At 45.1% G+C, this 14,104-nt stretch overlaps 1 protein-coding gene across 1 annotated transcript; it reads right to left on the reverse strand.

Moving 5' to 3' along the window:
• Positions 1 to 373: 373 nt before the first annotated feature.
• LOC138171741 (zinc finger protein 420-like) lies at positions 374 to 13,880 on the reverse strand. The gene is made up of 4 exons (XM_069101386.1): positions 13,706 to 13,880; positions 10,656 to 10,782; positions 9,503 to 9,598; positions 374 to 4,208 (listed from the first exon to the last, which is right to left on the reverse strand). The coding sequence occupies exons 1-4, from the start codon at positions 13,736 to 13,738 to the stop codon at positions 1,909 to 1,911; spliced, it is 2,556 nt and encodes an 851-aa protein (XP_068957487.1). The 5' UTR covers positions 13,739 to 13,880; the 3' UTR covers positions 374 to 1,908.
• Between the last annotated feature and the right edge of the window lie 224 nt (positions 13,881 to 14,104).

Raw genomic sequence — 14,104 nt, forward strand, 5'->3', positions numbered from 1 at the left:
CCCCAACATCCAAGCTGTTGTCCAAGCCTCTTGACTCCCCCTCAGCAGCATCTCTCCAATATCCCCTTCCCTCCTGACTCTGCCCTCACCCTGGGGCACACCCTCATCACCTCACGTCTGGGCCAGGGCCATAGCTGCTGGTGGGGCTACCTGCCTCCTGTCTCTCCCCACTCCAGCCCATCCTCCATTCAGCTGCCAAAATGATCTTCCTAAATCAAAGATCAAACAAGGCCACCCCCCAATTCAACAAACTGCACTGGCCCTCTTTCCCTCCAGGAGCAAATGCAAAATCTGTGTGGCATCCAAAGCCCATTATAGCCCCCTCCGTGTTTCCAGTCCTGTGACATTGTAATGCCAACCAAAGGCAACTTCCCAAGGTTCAAAATATGAGCATAGCTGCTCTCCATTTTATTCAGTGACAAATTAATAACAGAGAGAATCAAAATACAGCATTCACCAAGTGTAATTCGACAAAGTACTACTCCACCCCTGGGAAGTACATTTATTTAGTCAATCACAAAGCCCCTCTTCAGCAAATGGAGATTAGTTTCCAATCATAAACAAAGTGCATTCATTTGGTCAGTCATAGGGCACCAAAAAAAAAAAAAATTCAAAAGTTCCCCACCCCTGGATCACAACAGAATAGGCCATCTACTCCAGAGACACAATAAGCTTAAGATATTGTCACAGCATTTAATACTCAAAGAGAGTTCTTTTCTTCATCTTGACCTGAGTCAAGTTCTCAGCAATCTCTGTTCCTGGGAAGACAAAGCTTAACAAGGCCACAAGATACATTGCCAGTGTCCTCATTAATTCATTGTCTGTCTGCAGAACAGTCCTAGGACCCCTGAAAACATCAGCAAGACCCTCTTCCAGGATTTCTGTAAACATACAAGAAAATCCTTCTTCAGGGCTTCTGAAGCAACAGCAAGGTTCCACAACCTCTGCAACAGCACTGTCCTTCACCAGTGGATGAATCTGGCAAAACAACATTAAAACAGGCAAAGTACCGGCATCACAGCCATGTCTTCTCAGTCCTTGGCAGCTCTGGGTGGCAGCTCTCAAAAGTCCTGGGCAGCTTGACCTGGCCCTCAGCAATCCTCTCTCTCTCTGCCTCCAAGATGCTGCTTCCAAAAAATTCTTCTGCCTCTCTCTGCTTGTGCCTCTCTAAATCCTCTTCACCAGCGCCTCCCAGTTCAGCCCTCTCTTTTAAGTCCATCCCACAAGTGGGATTCACAAGCTCTGGGTTTTAACTCTCAACCAAGCCAATACAGGGGGATGTTTAACTTCCATTATATTACAGGCACCTGACACCGCCCCACGATGTAGTTTTTGATGCAGTGACACTGGGCTTCTGGCTCTTCCTGGCACAACATCCTCCATCTCCCACCTCCAGGCATTCCCTCTGGCCACCCCCTGCCTGGCTCTCCTCTTCATCTTCACAGCTCCTGTCCTCCCTGTTTTTTTTTTTCAAGTCTCAGCTAAAATCTCACCTTCTCCAGGAAGCCCTCCCTTCCCTATCTCCTTTCATTCTGGGCCATCTCTTCTTTTCTTTATCCTCAGTTATATCAAATGTTTCAGCAGAAATAAACAATTAAATCACTATATTCAAGAGAGAGAATGCCTTCAAAATTGGCAAAAATGATGAAGAGGAATTAGTGATACTTGATTTTTCATTTTAAAATTCACAACCATGAAATAAAGTGAGCCCATTCTATTAAGTTTATTATAGCATTTACTATTAAATCTAACATGCAATGTGCATGTAACCGTTGAGCACATGCATAATTTTTTTCCACTAGGAAGCATTTGATATAAAGTAAGAGATGATCTCTGACTGAAGGTCTTCCCACATTGAGTCCCTATAGAACTTGACCCCACATTGACTCTTCTGATGTCTAATGAGTTCTATGTTCCATTTGAATGTCTTTCCTCATTTAGTACAGTGATAAGATTTCTATTATGAATTCTCCGATGGGAAATAAGGGATGACTGTTGTCTGAAGGTTTTGCCACATTGATTACATTCATAAGGTTTTTCCCCAGTGTGGATTCTCTGATGTAGAACAAGATGGGAGCTGAGTCTGAAAGTCTTTCCACACTGATCACATTTGTAAGGTTTCTCTCCAGTGTGAATCCTCTGATGTAAAGCAAGTCTGGAATTGAAGCTGAAAGTCTTTCCACACTGATTACATTCATAAGGTTTCTCTCCAGTGTGCATTCTCTTATGTTCAGCAAGAGTGGACGTCTGTCTGAAATTCTTTCCACATTGATTACATTTATAAGGTTTTTCTCCAGTGTGAATTCTCTGATGTTTACCAAGGCTTGAGCTCTGTGTAAAAGCCTTTCCACACTGATTACATTTGTGGGGTTTTTCTCCAGTGTGGATTCTCTGATGTTTAGCAAGGCTTGAGCTCTGTGTAAAAGCCTTTCCACACTGATTACATTCATAAGGTTTCTCTCCAGTGTGAACTCGCTGGTGTAGGGCAAGAGTGGAGCTCTGTGTGAAAGCCTTTCCACATAGATTACATTCATAGAGTTTTTCTCCAGTGTGGATTCTCTGATGTAGAACAAGTTTGGAGTTACACATGAAAGTCTTTCCACATTGGTTACATTCATAAGGTTTCTCACCAGTATGGATTTTTTGATGTTTAGCAAGGCTTGAGCTCTGTGTAAAAGCCTTTCCACACTGATTACATTCATAAGGTTTCTCTCCAGTGTGAACTCGCTGGTGTAGACCAAGACTGGAGCTCTGTGTGAAAGCCTTTCCACATAGATTACATTCATAAAGTGTTTCTCCAGTGTGGATTCTCTGGTGTAGAATAAGTTTGGAGTTGCACCTGAAAGTCTTTCCACATTGGTTACATTCATAAGGTTTCTCACCAGTGTGGATTTTTTGATGATTAGAAAGACTTGAGCTGTGTCTGAAACTCTGTCCACATTGATTACATTCATAAGGTTTCTCATCAGTGTGGATTTTTTGATGATTAGCAAGACTTGAGCTATGTCTGAAACTCAGTCCACATTGGTTACATTCATAAGGTTTTTTTCCATTGTGGATTCTCTGATGTAGAATAAGTTTGGAGTTGCACCTGAAAGCCTTTCCACATTGATTACATTCATAAGGTTTCTCTCCAGTGTGGATTCTCTGATGTTTAGCAAGGCTTGAGCTCTGTGTGAAAGCCTTTCCACACTGATTACATTCATAAGGTTTCTCTCCTGTGTGAACTCTCTGGTGTATACCAAGAGTGGAGCTCTGTGTGAAAGCCTTTCCACACTGATTACATTTATAAAGTTTTTCTCCAGTGTGGATTCTCTGATGAAGAACAAGTTTGGAGTTGCACCTGAAAGTCTTTCCACATTGGTTACATTCATAAGGTTTCTCACCAGTGTGGATTTTTTGATGCTTAGCAAGTCTTGAGCTATGTCTGAAAGCCTTTCCACATTTATCACACTGGTAAGGTTTTTCCCCAGTGTGAATTCTCTGATGTTCAGCAAGACTAGACATTTGTCTGAAAGTTTTTCTGCAATGATTACATTCATAAAGTTTTTCTCTAGTGTGGATTCTCTGATGTAAAATAAGGGATGAGTTTTCACTGAAAGATTCACCACATTCATGACACTCAAGAGAATTCTCTCTAGGATGAATTTGCTGATGAGAAATAAGGGATGAATGCTGCTTAAAGGCTTTTCCACATTCATTACATGCATAATATTTCTTTCCATTTTGAATTTTCAGGTGGTCAATGAGCTTTGAATTGTGACTGTAGACCTTCTCACCTTCATTACAGATATAAAGCATTTCTCCTGTATGACTTTTCTCAGATCTACTTAGTTCTGAATTCAAGCTGAAGGTCATCTCCCATTTATCACCTTGGTAAGTTTGCACTTCCAGAGGTTTCTGATGAGACTCAACAAGCCTTACCTGTCCAGTCATGCTTTCTGTATATTTATGATCTTGTGAGCAGCTGTTCCCTGACGTCCTTTTCTTACAGGAAATTGGGGCTGAACATTGTCTGAAACTCTTTCTCTCTTTATCAAATTCACAGTGAGTCTTTTGTTTTTTCTTGATGCTGATATCAGAGTCACAGATTTCTCTCAGACTGAAGTCACAGTGACCATTTTCCATGAATCTTTGCTGTTGTGAGTCTTCAGAAGCAATGTTCAGCTTGGCGGTAGCCTTCCTCATTTCAAGCCTTGTCCCTCCATCTGAAGGAAACACAGAAATATGTACAGTGACATATGCACATAACACAAACATATCCTCTTCCCCTGAGTGACAGAAAGGAATGAATTAATTTGTAGTCTATTTCCCTAGGGAAAAGGAAGTCATTTGAAAGTGCCATTAGGTCACATTCCCAGGATGATTTCATTTACAAAGAGCTTCACATACAATAACTTTGGATGCTCATGACAAATGTGCAACACAGGCAGGACCAGCATTCTTATTACATTTCCAACTCAAGCCATGAGCTTCTGATGACAGAGTGGCCTAACATCCCTGCAGCTGAGACGAAAACCCAAATCCTATGACTGGGCATGCTCTGTTCACAGTTCTAGAAACGATTTTATTACTGAATGCATATTTGTTTGCATTTACCAGTGTGTGTACAAACCATGGTATAAACAGCAGTTTTAACAGGTGCTTGATGTAAGTATACCCTTGGAATGTCTGTAATATCGTTTTAAAGGTATTGCTTCAGAAATATAAGTTAATGAAGAGTAGGAGAAATGTACTGTGAAGAATTAATTTGAGTTCAGACATTTTTGAAATGGAAATTTCGTTGGGTTTTCTAAAGCTTTAATTCTTGCCACATTGTGTAGTTAAGTTAATTGTGCTTATTAAAAATGGTGATTGCCAGTTTGCACTCAGCCGTTAGAAAAATAGTTCCTTTGGGAAGGCACCACTAAGTTCCCTGGTTGTAGGGAGGGGGACAGTATCTCACTCTGGAACAGAAGGTGACCATTGCCAAGTACCAGGACTAGACAATGATCCCTGACATAGTCTCCTGGCCAGCATTTTTCTTCTTAATGACTGAAGTTAATTACTGTAGATCCCTCTGTGTCACTGCCATTCATTGGCTTGTCATCATCATTGGGGGATTCCCAGAGATTAAGATTCTGCTTCTCTGCATTGACTATAGGAGCCATACTTTTGGTGTAAGGAAACATTTAAGTAGGGAAGCCTTAGATTTCTGCCTGAGGCTCAGAGAAGGCACACAGCTCCTAGGAGCCAGGGGCAGGATTTGAATGTGTGTCTTCTCCCAATCCTGTCCGATACTCTCAGCACTCACACCAGCAGCCTAAGTTTGGTGTGTGCAGCCCCCCATGGGTACAGATGCTGCATATCCAGCAGGAGGAGTCTCCTGCTCTGCAGGACCCTGCTGGGAGAGGGCAGGAAATCTCAGGGCATGGGCTCCTGAGACCCTTGTCTTCTCCCACTGGTGGCTGTTAGCTTCTCTGTCCATGGCCACCCCACCAGCCAGCTAGCATTCTGTACCTCTGGAGACCTCCCAGAAGCCATGAGACCCCCACATTCCCAAAAGGCTTGTGACCCCCAGGCCCGCGCAGCCTCTTTCCTCTCCTTGCCCCTTTACAGACCTTCAGTGCCCTGTCAATGCCCTGGTTGACTCTCTTTTCTATTGGGTCATGGTCCCTCTTCCTTTTCTTTCTTGGCCAGTTCTGATGCATTCTCACAATCCTTGTCTGCTGATTCCTCCTGCTAGGCTGAGGAACAGCTCTGTGCTAGTGTAGTAATTTCCAGTATTATAGCAAACTTCTCTTATGTTGTATTTGGGATCCATACATTTGGCATTTCTGGAACATGTACTAATCATTCATATTATGTCATTACCGATCATGCCTATAGGCATCATTTCATTTCCCAGTGATCCCCTTTATTCGTTTCTGTTCTCATGTCTAACACCACATCATGACTGCCAACCTCAGTTTATTTGCAATCAGCTGAGGCATGCTGATATTCCATTCTGGCCCATCACTTTTTTAGGAAAACCATTATCTAGTTTTAAAAATTTGTGTTTGAAAGCTTCTGATCCTTAATTTTTAAAAAGTCCAAAATCTTTGTAAAAAATGCAATTTTTCAAAAATCTAAGCACTGGCTCTCCAGAAAGAGTATTTCCTATCCTGGGCCTCATCTTTCCATCAGAAGTGGCCAGCACCCTTCACTGCTGGTCCTGTTGTAGCCTTAGCCATTTGGGGCATCAAGATACTGGCTTGAGGGGTTTGAGTGAGAAATTCTTTAATGGAACCTTTACTACAAAATAATTGCCCAATATTCTTACAAATATTTAAAATAAAAATACAATAGATGCAAATATATCAGCATTTTTCTCTGGGAAAACAAGCACACACATGTTTCAAGTACAACAGGTCTGTTTGTGCTGTGATTCCAAACTCTTGTCATCAGGCACCAGTGATTACCCCGAGCCCTGACCACTCCCAGCGGCAGCAAGTTCCCTCAGATTCTCAAGCCAACCCGGAATTGTTTCCCAACAGCCAGAAAGGCCTGAAACTCAAGGGCAAAGGGATTCCCAGTGGATGGTCCCAGGCATCCTCTGGTTATTTCTGTTACTACACTACAGAACGGTTAGCCAGGTTACCTTGTAAGCACATCTCAGCAGCAGCGAATTCACCAGATCTGGATGGCACAAAGACTTGCACAGACTCAGGGCTCTGTGGAAGCCAGGAATGCCTTAGTAGTGAGTTTTTTTTTTTTTAGGGGGGAAGGCAATTGGCCTTATGTGACATGCCCAAGGTCACACAGCTAGTAAGTCTGTCAAGTGTCTGAGGCTGGATTTGAACTCAGGTCCTCCTGACTCCAAGGTGGGTGCTCTGTTCATTGCACCACCTAGCTGCCCCTTTACAAGTGATCTTCAAACCATGCAGGACCATCACAACCACTGGGTGTTATTACCATCTTATGGCTATTTTCTGATTTGGATTTGTCCTATACTTAATATCCTTCAATCAAGCAGATTTCTAAAGGAATGCATTAGTCATGCATTCAGAAGTTTTTGTAAAAGTACAGCCAGTGTGCCAGTGGGGCAAGAAAAACGTTATATCTGAAGAGATCGTTTCCTTAGAGAAGTTCTGCCATTTTCTTTAACATAAAAACATCCTTTAAAAAACAATACATGGAATTGGCCTTCAAGTACATTTATCATGTACCACAATACTTATCATTAGCCAGTAGAAAAACACCTTTCCTATAGTACCTAACAACTCACACTGTTCATTTTGTTGACTGGATAGAGCCAAAAACAAACACTTCCCAGCTCTCAGGAAGATAACTTGTCCAGTTTTCCTCCCATTTCCTGCCTCATTCACATGTGAAGGAACCTTTTCAGGGCAGTCTGGTTACAAACCACAATATAGCTGGTGGTACAGTGGACAGAGAGTGGAGCCTGAAGTCCAGAAGACCCCAAATCCACAGCCAGCTCAGAAAATGACTGATCATGTGATCCTGGCAGGTCAGGGGCTGTCTCTGTGCCTCAGTTTCCTTATATGCAAAATGTGGATAATAATAGCACATGCTTTCTAAGATTCTCACTGTGATCAAATGGAATCAGATTTGTAACGTTTGGCACAGATGAGGCTAAGCATAATTGTTAGCTATTATTATTATTTTCACTATTTCCTCCCAAACTCTGCCATTCCCCAAATAGGCCCTGACCTCTTCCTCAATCCCTGGAATCTAGTCTTTCTTCTTTATGCAAGCCTCAGCCTTGAAGTACATCCAGGTAAGACCCTGGTCATTGGTGCTACTCATGAGCTGCTGAATGAAAAGAGACAAAACCATGAAACCAGGTTCCCTGGGTCTATTGCGGATATTTACCAAGGATTCCTCCTACCCCCCCCCCCATCTCACATAAATCAGATGCCCTCTTTTCCTCCTTTATTTCTTTCTCTTAGGAAGGGGGCCCTCCTGATTGAGAAGGCAGATATGCCCCAGTGATCTCATTGCATCCCACCCATTCCTCCAGTATATTCCCCACGCTACCATCTCCATGTTCACACCAATTTTCAATCTTTCCCTTTCTATTCGCTCTTTTCCTACGGCCACAAATGAAACCATTTCTCTTCGGGTCTCAAACAACCTTCACTTTATCCATCCATCCCCAGTAGATATCATCCTATGTCTCTCTTCCCTTTCATGGCTAAACACCTCGAGCTGGCCATCTACACCGGGGCCTCCATCTCCTTTACTCTTACTTCCTATAAAACTGCATTCTGGCTCCCAGTTTCACTGTTCAATGGAAACTCCTCCCTCCCAAGTGACCAGGGATCTCCTACTGGCTAAGCCAAAGGTCTTTTTCCCAATGCTCATCCTTCTTGACCCCTCTGCACCTTCTGTCACTCATACCCCTTTCTTTGATACTCTCTTTTCTCTAGGTTTGGTGACCCTCCTCCCTTTGAGTTTTCCTCCTACCATGTCCCAAACTAACTAACTAAAGTGCTTTTGACTCCACCTTGGTAACCTCTCACACACATCCCCCCTTCCCTCTCAACATGGCCCCAGTTACCTGCAGTATTTCTAAGGACTGCTGATTGGTCTCACTGTCTCCAGTCTCTCCCTGGGCCAGTGAGTGCTCTACCCAGCTGTCAAATTCACCTTCCTAAAGCTCACAGCTGACCCCGTCACTGACTCCTCAATGAATCACAATGGCTCCCCAGCACCAGGTAGCACAGAAAGTCCTCTACTGGCCTGTTAGGGGCCTTCCTCACCTGCCCCTCCCCTCCCTTTCCAGTCTTCTTTCATCTCACACCCATTTCACACATGCTATAATCCAGCAGCAAAGGCCTCCTTCCTATGCCTTGAACAGGACAAACTGTCTCCAGTCTCCGTGGGCTTTCCCTGGCTCCCCTCATGCCTGGAATGCTCCTCTGGCTGCTTTGAAGCCCCAGCTCAAAACCACCCCCCACAATGAGGCTCTGCCAACCCTCCTTAATCTAAGTGCCTTCCCTCCCTTGACTAGCTCCAATTAACATGTATATAGCATGTTGTACATGGCTCTGTCCATGTCTTCCCCACTAGTCTGTGAGCTCCTTGGGAGCAGGGGATGTCCCTTGCCTTCCTTTGAATCCCAACACTTAACATGAGACCTCCCATATAGCAGGCACTTAACAAGTGCTTGTTGACTTGAAGAGGGTCTAGGAAAGAGCCTGTGTCAGACAGCCCAGGCCCCTTCTGGATTCCTTCAGGAGAGCTCCATGACCCAAAGTTCAAACAGTGGATCTTATGGGATCATAGTTTTATCAGTGGAAGGGAAGAGAAAGGCCATAGTGTCCAACCCCTTCATTTCACAGATGGGGAAACTGAGGTTCATAGGGTCACTGACTTTCCTGGGATTCCACTGTTAAAGTGTCAGAAAAAGAATGGCAAGCCAGGTCTTCCTACCCATGACTCTAGCACTCCCTCCACTGTGACATGTAGCTACCCCTTGTGATAACAGCCTTCAGAGACCTGCTTTCCCCTCACTGACCTGGACAGGATATTCTGGGGTCTTCTGGCTCCAGGGTCCATGGTGCTTCCCCTGGTCCAAAATGGGGGATCACACCTTCTCTGGGAGCTGGAAGTCCTGGGTGTGGGAATAAGGAAGAGAGGAGGATGGACAGACACTGGTAACTTAGCTCTCCTTAGGGAAGGAAGGTCCCAGGAAGTTCAAGAACATCTTCCATGATGTTTACTTTGGGGAGCTTTGTTGGAGATGGGAAGGAGATCACATAGAAGAAGAAAATTCTGTTTTCTCCACTTCCTTCATAGAAGGACAATTTGATTCCAACATCTAGACACTAGGAGGCAGCTGGTAGTGCAGTGCAGAGAGGCCTGGGCCTGGATTCAGGAAGCTCTGAGTTCAAATCTGGTCTCAAACACTTATCAGCAAAGTTCCCAAAGCAAGTCACTTAATCTGTTTGCCTGAGTTTCCTCAACTGTAAAATGGGGGTAATAATATCATCTACTTCATAGGGCTGATTGTTAGGATCAAACTAAATAACATTTTTGGCACATTGATGGCACATAGTAGGTATACATAAATGCTTATATTCCCTTCCATTCCTTTCCCACCATTTATGCTGGAATTTTGAGTAAGTAGGAAGACCAAGGACTCCCTTGCTATACCAGGCTTCTAAGAGTAAGACCAGGAGCTGTGAGGCACAAATCTATGCTTGTTAACAACTAGAGTCTTCCAAAATCCAGACCCAACCCAAGGAGGAAGAGGCTGCTTTGGGAGGAAAGGGCTTCCCTGCACTGCCAGTCTCCAAGGAAAAGCTGCCCCAGAAAGATTTGGCAGATAAAATTCTCATTCAGGGAGTGGTCAGACTAGATCAATCTCTGAGATCACTTCCAAGTCTGAGATTCTTAAACACTGGTGTGATCCTTGACCTCAGGCTCCCTAGAACCAGTAAGGGACAGCTTCAGGGGCAACAAAAGACAACCCCAACTCTTTGTTACCCAATGCAAAAACCTTTTACTGCAAAGTTAGGCAGCAGAAGGACTCAAGATCTATTGGACACAAGAGATCTATATTTGTGCCTTTCAATCACTGATAAATGCCCCAAATGTTGAATAGTAGGAAGGGAATGAAGGCAGTTTCTTTGCTGGTAGATTCATAGCTCCAGAGGAAGTGTCCTTACCCACAGAGAGCACGTTCTGAGCATTCTCCAGCATGACCTCCACGTACAACTCCTTCTGAGGATGGCTCAAGAGGCCCCACTCCTCTGGGGTGAAGTCCACAGCCACATCCTGGAATGTCACCAACCCCTAAATCATCAAAAGTCACAAGACTTAGAGTGACATAGACTTCAGAATTCATTTAGTCCAATGCTCATCAATTAAGCAGAAGAGGTCTGCTCAGAAGTCACACCCTTGATGAGGGTCAGAGCCTAGACTTAAAACCACAGGGACTATGTTTGATTTTTTATATTTGAATTCCCAGCCCTTAGCACAGGGCCTCCCACATAGTAGGTGCTTGGTTGACTATGGAGGAAATTGAGGGGATTAGGACAGCAAGTGGTTAATTGTGGGGATTGAGTGAACCACACTGACTCTTGTCATCCTGTGGTGAGATTCTGGTACTAGCTCAGTTTCCCTTCTATTCGATTATGGGTCTAATGCAATATCCAACTTATGAAAAATCCTTGATTCGATTGTGGGAAGTGGGAGAAAACCTTATGGGATTGTTTGAGGCTAGCCAGGCAAGGTCAGGAACCTGGGCCACCTCCACCACCTGCTTAGACACCCACAAACAAGGACTTTGGCTCTGCTGCCCAGAAACCCAGCAGACCCAAGGACTGATGCACTGTGTCTTCTCACAGCTGTTCATCCCAAGCTGGCCAGCTTCATTAGTGATGGCTTCCATGTCCTTTGATGGCTCCCAGGTGCTGCAAGGGCCTGGGGGCCTTCTTTTCTGATTTCAGGCAATCTCACCCGTTCAGTCTCCCACTACCAACTTGGAAAATTCCTACTCTTCCATCCTAGTAAAAATCAGATTACTTAATGCTGTATTGTTTCCTTTTCATTAGTCAGCCTTATTTGATCCATTCCTTTACTATAAAATGTCTGTCTCCCCCAGTATTCAGGCCTAAGGGGAGCTTAGGTCCTGGTTTGTTGGGCAATTGGTCAGGATTACTTAATAAATCAAGGTGCTTGGAAGATCAAACCTGTTTTCTCAGCCAGTTCACTTCGCTCACCACAGTGCTGACCACCCAACCACCCTCATTTCAGCCTTCACTCCAGACTGTCCTTTCACAACCAAAGCCATTCAGGCTGACCTAGCTCCCCTCCCAGCCTCCTGTCAGACATCTCCAACATGGCCCCCAGCATCCCTAACACACTGTGTCCACAAGAGAACTCCTTCCCTTCCCTCCCACTGTCAGAGGAAACGTCATGTCTGTGATAGTAATGGCATTTAAAGATTCCCCTGTATTGGCTTGGTTTTCAAACTGATTGTGTTAAAACCCAGAGCTTGTTAATCCCACCTGTGGGATGGACTTGTTGATGTGAAAAGAAAGTCTTGAACTGGGAGGAGCTGGTGACATAGATTTGGAGAGACAAGAGAGAGGCAGAAGAACTTTTTGGAGGCAGTACCCTTGTGGAGGTAGAGAGAGAGACTGAGAGAATTGCTGGGGGCCACTTTGAATTGCCCTGGACTTTTGAGACCTGCCCCCCCCCCTGCCAAGGACTGAGGAGACATGGCTGTTTTGCTGGTACTTTGTCTGTCTGTTTTGATGTTGTTTTGCCAGATTTGTCCACTGGTGAAAGACAGTCCTTTTGTTGAAGAATCCTGGAACCTGGCTGTTGGCTAAGAGCTCCTGAGACTGTCCTGCAGACAGAGAGTGAATACTGTCCACTGGTGAAGGACAGTGCTGTTGTTGCAGGGGTCTGGGAACCTTTCTGTTGGTTCAGAAACCCTGAAGAAGGATTTTCTTGTATGTTTACAGAAATCCTGGGAGAGGGTTTTGCTAATGTTTTCAGGGGTTCTAGGACTGTTCTACAGACAGAGGATGAATTAATGAAGGGACTGGCAATTTATCTTGTGGCCCTGCTAAGCCTTGTCTCCCCAGGAACTAAGATTGCTGAGAACTTGCCTAGTGTCAAGATGAAGAAAAGACCTCCATTTGGGTATTAAGTGCTGTGTTTAAACTTGATGTAACTCTGGGGTAGATTCAATTGAGATCCAGGGGTGGGGAACTTTTGACCTTTTTGTGCTCTGTGATTGAACAAATGAAGGTACTTTACTTATGTTTGGAAACTAATCTCCATTTGAGAAGAGGGGCTTTGTGGTGGACTAAATGAAGGTACAGCCTAGGGGTGGAGTAGTGTTTAGAACAGGGACTTTGTAATTGATTGAATGATTGGAAGGTCCTGGGATGGGGTAGTACTTGGAGATTATTTAATCACACTTAGTAAATGCTGTATTTTGAATGATGTCATGTTTTGATCTTCTCTGTTCTTGGTTTGTCACTGAATAAAATGGAGAGCCCCTATGCTGGTATTCTGAACCTTGGGAAGTTGCTTTGCTTGACATTACATTACAATGTCCCACCAAGCTATGCCTCCTTCAACCCCCACTTCTCTCCCCTTTTATCCAATCTGTTGCCAAGGCCTGTGAGTTGTGCCTTCCAACATCTCTCAGACACAGCCCCTTCTCTCCTGATACTGGGCACCAGCTCTCCTTGTCTCCCCCTTGGACTGTTGCTGGGCCAGCCAGCCTCAAGACCCTCCCCAATCCAGCACATCCTGCATTTGGTCCACAAAGGGACCTTCCTAAATCACAGGTCTGATCCTGGACTCCTCTATTCAATAACCTCATTTCCTGGACTCCCTACCAGGATGAACTACAATTCCCCTGCATTCAAAGCCCATCTTCACCTGATATTCCAGTCTTCTTCAAGCCTTATTTCCTGACACTTCCTCAAACAAACCAGCAAGGGAGGGCAGGGGAGGGGAGGAGGGGTGTAGTGGGGGAGGGGGCTCTTAGTGCTCCAGATGCCAAAGTGCCTTGGATCATTTCAAAACCCAGGAGAGAGCAGGGCAATGCTGTTACTACTCTGCTCTGGTCCCTGCCTCTTTGTACAGAATCAGTCCTTAGGCAGGGCATTGCTGGCCTCACAGACAGTCTTCTAGGTCTGTGGAAATGGCCTCTGGCTGAGGTCAGCCCAGTCTGAGGACAGAGTGCACTCACCTGGGCTGGGGGTCTGCAGCTCCCAGGGGCCATTCCCTCTGGCTCCAGGCTCCCTGCTTGGGCCAGGCCTGGGTCCTCTGCAGGCTGAGCTGGGAGGCTGAATGATCCCAGAGAGGCAGAGGGCCTTCCTTTCTCTTCTGGGCAGGACCCCACCTGTGGGGATTTACAGGGGGGGAGGTCCCAAAAGAGTTAAAAAAGACCCTGCCCTGACTTCAGGGGAGAGACCTGAACCAGCTGAGGGAGGAGGAAGCAGGCAGAGCCAGGCTGGGAAATGAAGATTGTCAGAATGGGAAGGCCACCTTATTACTGGTGCTCTCCAGCCCCTCCTCCTACACAGACCCAGAAGGCAAAAGGGGCTTTGGGATCCCAGGTGGGAGGAGACCAGCCAGGGCTCCCCCT

This window comes from Petaurus breviceps, unplaced genomic scaffold (genome assembly GCF_028583685.1).
Source record: "Petaurus breviceps papuanus isolate PSGF00001 unplaced genomic scaffold, PetGlider_PUasm1.0 463, whole genome shotgun sequence".
Lineage (NCBI taxonomy): Eukaryota > Metazoa > Chordata > Mammalia > Diprotodontia > Petauridae > Petaurus > Petaurus breviceps.